Consider the following 8,083-nt stretch of genomic DNA (forward strand, 5'->3'; position numbering starts at 1 on the left):
ACACTTATGAGCAATTTAGAGTCTTCATTTAAGCTAAAGTGCATGTTTTGGGGACGTGGGAGGGAACGCGAGTGCCCGGAGAAAACCCAAACAGGCATGGGAAGAACACGTAGAATCCACACAGTCCAAAACTCCACATAACCACAAATCGCGCAAGCGCCTTCGCTCGCAGTCTAGCTGGTTAGCCTTCGCGTTCGGGGATGTAATCAACAGTCAATATTTCTAATGTACATGGCTTTGCATCTAAAAAGATGGCATCTTTAAGCTAACGCAGTGTTTTACTCTAACATACAACATTCCCATTCCTTCTGTCTGCTTCAGGTTTGTACAGATGAAGAGTGAACACTCGTAACTTTTGGACTTTCTCAGCATGCACGCAGTTGACAACACAAATGTGGACAATTTGGCTGAAGGCACATCCATTTAAACTGAGGAACCAACAGTAACTCCACGTAGAGGACAAGTAGACCTTTGTCTTTTTGATTTTAAGTGTATATTATGTATGAATAGCATCTGCGTTCTCTCTTGTATAAACAATATTGTAAAGTTGAAATTATCGTTCTCATTGGTGAAGAAGCCTCAGAAAAGGCAATGAGAATTTTTATTTTATTTTTTTTAGCAAAATGGGGTAGGGTTTGGATGGTGTGGGGGTAGAAACCTTATGGCACTTTTAAACTGTTTACCCAAGGGGGCAGCTAGTTGAGGAAAGAATCTCATTTCAGTTGACCTTTGAGGGGCTGGGAAGGGGGGGGGTGCATTTAATAGAAGGAACTGCAGTTTTTATGACATGGACACCATCCACATATTCATATTATTTATCACTTGCTAAGCGTGAGCAATGAGGATTATTATTTGATTTTGCTGAGTAGATGTCAAAGTTGTTGGCGAAAAGCTGGCGTATGACCCCATTCCAGCCCAGGTGAAGAGAAATTTGGTCTGCCCCCACTCTGCTGCTCTTAGTGCTTTGTACAAACAATATTAATAAACAATCTTTTTTTAAAGAGGCTTGTGTATCATTTTCAGTACAAGGGCTCCTAATACTGTGCCTGTCCGTTGGTTCTTTTACGTGCTGTGGTTTCTTAGCACTTCTTTTGACCAAATTCTGTCAATGACTTTTTGTCAATTTTAAAATATCACCTCAGCCATTTTATTTCACCTGAAACTACTTCACATGTAAAGATGCGCTGATGTTAGAGGGAACAAGTTGGTGTGTGGCTGAAAATCAAGTGCAGCACATGAAGAAAACTAACTCAGGGGAGATGCTGTCTCCAGGAATTTGAGTCTAGTTTTCATAAATGTATAAATTTATTCATGTAAAGCGGACATGCCTGGTTAAGCTTGTTCACTTCTCATTGGGAATAATTTTGTTTGCAGAAAAGTGGTCACGGTACAAGAAACCAATGATAATGCATTTTGCAAAAGATATTGTATAAAAATGATAGTATGTGTAATCAAATTACTTATGGGCAATATTTCATTCTGGCAATGTCATGATCATTTAGTATTCTGTCAACATTGGAGTCATATTATCGATGCTCGGACATGTGAAGTCAGAGTTAAGACTGACTAGAAATGCCCTTTTTGTCCTCTCATAACAACGAGGTTTAATAAGACCCTGTTAAAAATTTAGGAAGTTGCTGAGCACTTTCCAGCTCAGTCAATAGTACTTAAAATGACTTGTGATTAAGTCAAACACTACAACAGTTTGTCAAGTGACAGTAGGAGCCTCAGCACTTTGGTTGGAGGATTTCCTTCGAAGCCACTCTGCTCCTTTGCTTCCTCCTCTTTCGCCCCTGCACGCACAAAGAAATAAGTAAAACTCCGTTACGCCATCGGTTGGACATGACCATGGTGGTGGGACTCACGTAATTATCTGTGCATGACCAATTGGGGTGCAGCTGGGTGTGAAGGCGTTTTTCAGCATCAGCGAGCTGGTAATATTTCTCCTGCTCCTTCTCCGACAGGGATTTCCACTGTGAACACATGAATACACATTTTTTTTCACTCAAAACTCATCTTTTCCAGGTTGACACGAGTTTTAACATTTTGTACTAAGTTTCAAAATCCTTCCGAGTATACCAAAAGTGATTTAAAATGTGATGGAACCCACAGGACATAAACATCACCATGTTTGCTAACTACTCTTGAATGCCTGGTGTATTCAAGATGACCGAGGCGACATAACAGTCTCTTGTAGTAAAAAATAAATGAAGAGGGGTGCATGGTACCACAAGACATTGAGACTGCAAGAACATACAATGGAGGAGTACAAAAACAGACTGATATTTTATGGGTATGTCTCATTATTCCATCCACCTGGTGGTGGCAAACTCTCGTCATTTGTATTAGGAGACATTACAGTAATACTACCACCACATGTACGTCTTTAGATTGTTTTAATTTGTAATTATAATTACAAATTATAATTTGTAAATATAATTAAAAACTAAAAATGTCTATTTTTAGTTTTAAACTGGTGTTTATAAGGTGCCTTTTTTGTGTAAGTTTCTTATTGTTTTTAAACTTGTTTATAAGGTGTCCATGTGCGATGTTTATTGTGATAGAAAAGTGAGCGAAGGACGGCCCATGGGGTTGTCGTCTGCCTACCTTTCTTTCTCAATCTCCATGTTGACCAGGCATGAGGATTTGCAATCGGAAATATTGAACAGACCTATTTCTGTGCTGATCTGTGTTGAAAGAGCCCACACACTAACAGCTCACAATGATCTTTCCTGACTGACAGCAAGCCAGTGAAAGGGGTCAAAGAATAGGAAATCCAGGATCAGTAATCAATTTTTATGCGTTTGCTCAAAAAATAAAACAATGCAATTTTTCTCTTCCTAGCTTTCTGGTTTGTTTGGTACAACAGTTTTCTCTAAAGGGAAATGTACTGTACAGTGGTGTGACAGTGGTTGCCCACTTCCTGATTTTTTATTTCCTTGCACGTCTGTCATACTTGTCATACTAGTAGTTTGGAAAATGTTATAAAGTGATTTGTAAATCTTTGGGACTCTCTCAAACGACAGTGAGAGATCCATAAATGCTGATTAAAAAAACAGTGGGTGAACCTTCCCATGAAAACTATCCCATGGTGGTGGTGGTGGTGGTGGTTGTGTAATGGCTTGAGGCTGATTTGCTTCTTCAGGACCTGGAAGACCTGCTGTGGTAAATCACCCATGAACTCTGCTGTCTACCCAAAAATCCTTGAGGAGAATGCCCGGCTATCAGTTTGTGACCTCAAGCTGAAACAAACTGGTTCTGTAGCAGGTCAATGATCCAAAACGTGCCACCAAATCCACCTCTGAATGGCTGAAAAATAACCAAAATGAAGACATTGGAGTGGCCTACTTGAACTCTTAACCTTCATCCTACTTAGATGCTGTGGCATGACCTCAAAAGGCGGTTCTTGAGAACTCTCCAATATGGCTGAATTACAACAATTCTCAAAAGATGACGGGGCCCAAATTCCTCCACAGCGCTGTAAGAGACTCATTGCAAGTTATCACAAACGCTTGATTGCTGTTGTTGCTGCTAAGAGTGGCCCAACCAGTTTTTAGGTTTTGGGGCAATCACTTTTCCCACAGAGTCATATATGTTGGGATTTTTTTTCCCCCCTCTTAATCATTAAAACCATTTAAAAACTGCTTTTTGTGTTGTCTTGGACTGTTTAAATTTGCTTGATGGGAAATTTTAAGTGCAAGAAACATAAAATAAGAATTTAGGAAGAAAGGAAAAATGCTTTTTCACATCACTGTATATTCTCAACAAAGGAAACATGATATGATAAGGAAGCTTGTGTAAATCATGACATCGCTGCATATTATCTGTCAAAAGCGGATGGTACTCCACACACTCACCATGTGACCCAAGACTTTATTGGCCACAGCACTGTCGCGGATGTTCAACTGTGCCATCACATTCTCCCGCTGCTCCTTCCGGAATATCATAAACGCGTTGGGCGGCTTTTTAATGTAAACTTTCTCTTCCTCCTCCTGGCTTTCATTTTTCCTTTTACTAGTGAAACAAAACATATGTGAATATTGATTCAACCATATTTACACTTCTATTTTGAATCCACACAAAACAAAATTCAATTTAAGATCATGAGGGATTTATGCACATTTTTTCCTTTAAACATACTTGGATGTCGGGACCTTTCTTGAGGGGGAGATGGGATCTGTAAGGCTCCTATATCAAAACAGACAAAGCAAAGAGTGTGTTAATGAAGTTGGTGCACCTCAATAATTTGGAATATTGAACCAAAAAAAAAAATTCAAAATCCAATCAATCCCAAAAAAGTAAAAAAAGAGGGTTAGGTTAGCCATTACCTACCTAATTGCTATCCAGTCTATTCAGACCCCCTTCCATTTTTTACTTATATTACTGTATTTTCTGCACTATGAGGCGCACCAAAAAGCCTTTAATTTCCTCAAAAGCCGATGGTGCGCCTTATAATTCAGTGCGACTTATATATGGATCAATATTGAGCCTTTAGCGCAGCTCTATCTAATGGATGCATAACGTAACCCCAGCCTCGACTGTAGCGTCTATTCTATGCGCCTTATAAATTAAAAACGTTTTAATATAGGCCATGCATTGAAGGTGCGCCTTATAGTGCGGAAAATACGGTACTTATCACTTAAGATTGCAGGCATTTGCTAAATCATTTTGTTCATTTTTATTTTCCTCAATGTACAGTGCATGTCAGAAAAAAATTGGAATATGAGGTCAAAGACAATTGTGGCAAGGCACAGATCTGACTTTCAGGGATTTTGTTTGTTTGTAATAAACAACTGAAATAAATTAAGTTTATCCATCCATTTTCCATAGTCCGAGAAATGAAGTTTTCCGCACAAGATTCCAATTTATTGAGAAGAGCCTTTATGAGTGGTGCTTCTTACGGCATTTCTGTAGGAGGCAACTTTGCTCCCTCTGGCAATATCAACATGGCTTTTTCATGGAACTGCTGGAGACACACACACAAAAACAAAACACTGGTAAGCTGCAATTATGCTTTCTGTCCATCGGATGGCAGTACACAAATGATACCAACATTTTGGTATGAGTTCAATTGCTGTTCATTGAAGCATAAAGAGCTGATATAAGCGTTACCTCACTTGAGAACGAATAATTTGTCCCTCTATTGCTGTTCTAGCGCTGACTTTTCCCCCAATTGAAGCTGCTGCAGCATGTCTAAACCCTGGTATGGTTTTAGTGTGTGTGTGTTGCTGGTTTCTTACCAGAGGAGTTGGAGCATGCGGGTGATTGAGAGGCCACTCATAGGGTGACGGCTGATAATTCTCCAGGTACTGCAGAAAAGGTAGAGAGGTTTGCCTTGCATGGAAAAAATATTTTTCCACCTTAACATACAGTGAAGAAAATAAGTATTAGAACACCCTGCTACATTGAGAGTTCTCCCACTTTAGAAATTATGGAGGGGTCTGAAATTTTCATCAAAGGTGCATTTCCACTGTGAGAGATAATCTAAGAAGAAAAATGCAGAAATCACAATGTGTGATTTTTTTTTTAAATGATTTGTGTGATACACCTGCAAATAAGTATTTGAACACCTGAGAAAAACAATGTTAATATTTGGCACAGCAGGCTTTGTTTGCAATTAGAGAGGTCAAACTTTTCCTGTTGCTGTTCACCATGAGACCCCATGAGGTGATATCTTGATTGGGGCTCACCTCTGATTGAGATTGACCGTCATGTTTAGCTTCTTCCATTTACTAATGATTGCTCCAAGAGTGGACCTTTTTTCACCAAGCTGCTTACCATTTTGTCTGTAGCCCTTTCAGCCATGTGGAGTTGTACAATTTTGTCTCTGGTGTCTTTGGACAGCTCTTTGGTCTTGGCCATTTTACAGGTTTGAGTCTTACTGATTGTATGGGGTGGACAGGTGTCTTTATGCAGCTAAAGACCTCACACAGGTGCATCTGATTTAGGACAATACATGGAGTAAAGGTGGACTTTTAAAGGCAGACTGACAGGTCTTTGAGGGCCAGAATTCCACCTGATAGAAAGGTGTTCAAATACTTATTTGCAGCTGTATCACACAAATAAGTCCTTAAAAAAATCATACATTTTGATTTCTGGATTTTTCTTTTTAGATTATCTCTCTCACAGTGGACATGCACCTACAATGAAAGTTTCAGATCCCTCCATGATTTGTAAGTGGGAGAACAAGCAATATAGCATGGTGTTGAAATACTAATTTTCTTCACTGTACTTTTTTTCCACTTTCAGTTGAACTGGCCGGGTTCCAATTCATATTTTTTTTTAAAGGTCACATTGTACCAAGATTTTTTTTACTTCGTATGTTTGATTACTGTTATGATTTCTACCTTCATGCTTGATAACAATGGTGTTTTTAGGGTTTTTACGCAGATGTTTTTGCTTTCCAAACACAGCGGGTGCCTGTAAATGTGCATCACTCCAAAAAAAACTTATAGCGGCAGACAGAACATTTTTTATCTTTGGAATAACAGTGCCAAAAGTTGCCACTTTCTCACTCAGCCTAAAGGTAAGGTATTGCAGCTTTCTGCAATTCCACCCCCCTTGGCATCTTTTAATAGCTGTTCAGCCTTACCTCTCTCTGGCAGTGTAGAGACTGGAAGGTAAGAAATTTGAGTCCAACAACATGAGTGTGTTTTTTTTTTATAAAACGTGCATCTGGAGCAGTTTAATCAGTTGTTTTGGTAATTTATGAAAGAAATCAGTACATTTACAAATGAGGGAGTCATTTTGGGTGATTTTTAGAGGGAACGCTCACCTGTTTGGTGACATCACCACCTGGTCCAATGCTCAGGTGAGCTGGCTGCATGTAACCCAGATGCAGCGGAGCTCTGTAATTCATATTCATCAGAGTGTCCCCTCGGATGAAGTAGTCAGCCGAGCCAGCGTACTGACTTCCTGTGAACACAGGCAGCGTGTCGGCGGGGTCGATGGGTGTGGGAGGAGGTGGGGGGCAAGCGTTGCACTGGTAGTCTATCTCTTCCAGCGGCTCGTAGAGCGGAGTGAGCATCTCGTACCACTTCATGTCCTTCATGCAAGCCCCCCTTAGCATCGGTTCCATTACAGTGCAAAAATTGAGATTCCTGAAAGCCACATTTTGTTTTTACCTTTTAGTATAGCTTATTGTATGACATTCAAAAGGTTTAGGGAGAGGGAACATGTTAAAATGCAACTACACTCAGAAACATTGTACAGTTAATAAGGTTTTATGATGGACACCAAATTAAAATAATATAAATGATAATAGATTAACATTTACATAATTTACATTTTACGAATATTTTCAGATTGAGCCAATAGATTTAAGTAGGATAAAATTTTTGTTTGTAAAATATGCAAGTCTAGAATTTAAAAAAAATTCAGAATAATCTCAATGTAAAAGAGCACTTCAGTTACTGTTGGTTCCCTTCTACATTCAAATTGTAAACATTTCTTTACTTACTAATCATATAATCCATATTTAATTCATATTTCATCTAAAAAAGGACTGGCTTCATAGTGAGTGCCATTCATTCAATGGAACAATACTGAATCATTCAGTGAATGGAGTTTATACCTCCAGTTATATCAGAATGTAAATTTATGAAGTCTTCGCTCCAACATTAAAAATGCTGATAGAGATGCATCAGCACAAACTGTATACATGTATATTTTTGCAAAAATTACAGGCTCCAACAGCCAAAATCATGTACAGTAAATACTCACCAAGGGTGACTAATGAATACTGTAGTATTTAGCTAGCCCCAGCCGAGCCTGTGCACATGCAGCTCACGAATAAAAGTAGGAACCGCTGCCAACGAGCAACTTGATGGTGAGCGCTGCTTATGTCACGTGTTGACAAAGACGTCTTTGTAACGTATCGTGTTGCCATGGTTACGTTAATGCCACTTTTCAGAGTCGATCTGCGTCGATCACGTCCACTGTGTCTTTGATCCTGCTCTTTGAGTTTATAGCAGAGCACCGTCCCAAAGTAACAAAGTCAACTTCACCCCCGCCCCCAGCAAAACCGGCTAGCAGGCGAGCTCACGATACGGCGCAATTTAGCTCCGGTTAGCAAGGGCGTTAG

At 39.5% G+C, this 8,083-nt stretch overlaps 2 protein-coding genes across 7 annotated transcripts in view; one reads left to right on the forward strand and one right to left on the reverse strand.

Moving 5' to 3' along the window:
• Positions 1 to 1,143, forward strand: part of map3k4 (mitogen-activated protein kinase kinase kinase 4) — a 31,053-nt gene extending 29,910 nt beyond the window's left edge. For all 3 annotated transcript variants that reach the window (XM_061836800.1, XM_061836798.1, XM_061836799.1), the window contains one exon: positions 322 to 1,143. In XM_061836800.1, the coding sequence (XP_061692784.1) occupies positions 322 to 342 (21 nt within the window). In that variant the 3' untranslated portion in view covers positions 343 to 1,143. The remainder of the gene's footprint in view (positions 1 to 321) is intronic.
• Positions 1,144 to 1,283: 140 nt separating this feature from the next.
• On the reverse strand, positions 1,284 to 7,879 carry LOC133509602 (transcription factor 7-like 1). Of its 4 annotated transcripts, none has more exons than XM_061836803.1 (8): positions 7,723 to 7,879; positions 6,776 to 7,100; positions 5,241 to 5,309; positions 4,902 to 4,966; positions 4,141 to 4,188; positions 3,858 to 4,014; positions 1,866 to 1,973; positions 1,284 to 1,793 (listed from the first exon to the last, which is right to left on the reverse strand). In XM_061836803.1, exons 2-8 carry the CDS (start codon positions 7,076 to 7,078, stop codon positions 1,728 to 1,730), a joined length of 816 nt encoding a protein of 271 aa, XP_061692787.1. In that variant the 5' UTR covers positions 7,079 to 7,100; positions 7,723 to 7,879; the 3' UTR covers positions 1,284 to 1,727. The 4 variants fall into 4 exon arrangements, with proteins under 4 accessions (XP_061692787.1, XP_061692786.1, XP_061692785.1 ...); XM_061836805.1 differs by lacking the exons at positions 1,284 to 1,793; positions 1,866 to 1,973 and adding exons at positions 2,482 to 3,309; positions 3,392 to 3,478; XM_061836802.1 differs by lacking the exons at positions 1,284 to 1,793; positions 1,866 to 1,973 and adding an exon at positions 2,476 to 3,478 and having other exon boundaries at positions 4,902 to 4,963.
• Between the last annotated feature and the right edge of the window lie 204 nt (positions 7,880 to 8,083).

This window comes from Syngnathoides biaculeatus, chromosome 12 (assembly GCF_019802595.1).
Source record: "Syngnathoides biaculeatus isolate LvHL_M chromosome 12, ASM1980259v1, whole genome shotgun sequence".
Classification (NCBI taxonomy): domain Eukaryota; kingdom Metazoa; phylum Chordata; class Actinopteri; order Syngnathiformes; family Syngnathidae; genus Syngnathoides; species Syngnathoides biaculeatus.

Coding starts and splice junctions, on each gene's coding strand:
- LOC133509602 (XM_061836801.1), bottom strand. CDS start 7,078: ATGGAACCGATGCTAAGGGGGGCTTGCATGAAGGACATGAAGTGGTAC. Junction 4,189..4,901: donor TTGCCTCCTACAGAAATGCC/GTAAGAAGCACC, acceptor GTTTTGATATAG/GAGCCTTACAGATCCCATCT. Junction 4,015..4,140: donor AGAAAGGTCCCGACATCCAA/GTATGTTTAAAG, acceptor TTGTTTCACTAG/TAAAAGGAAAAATGAAAGCC.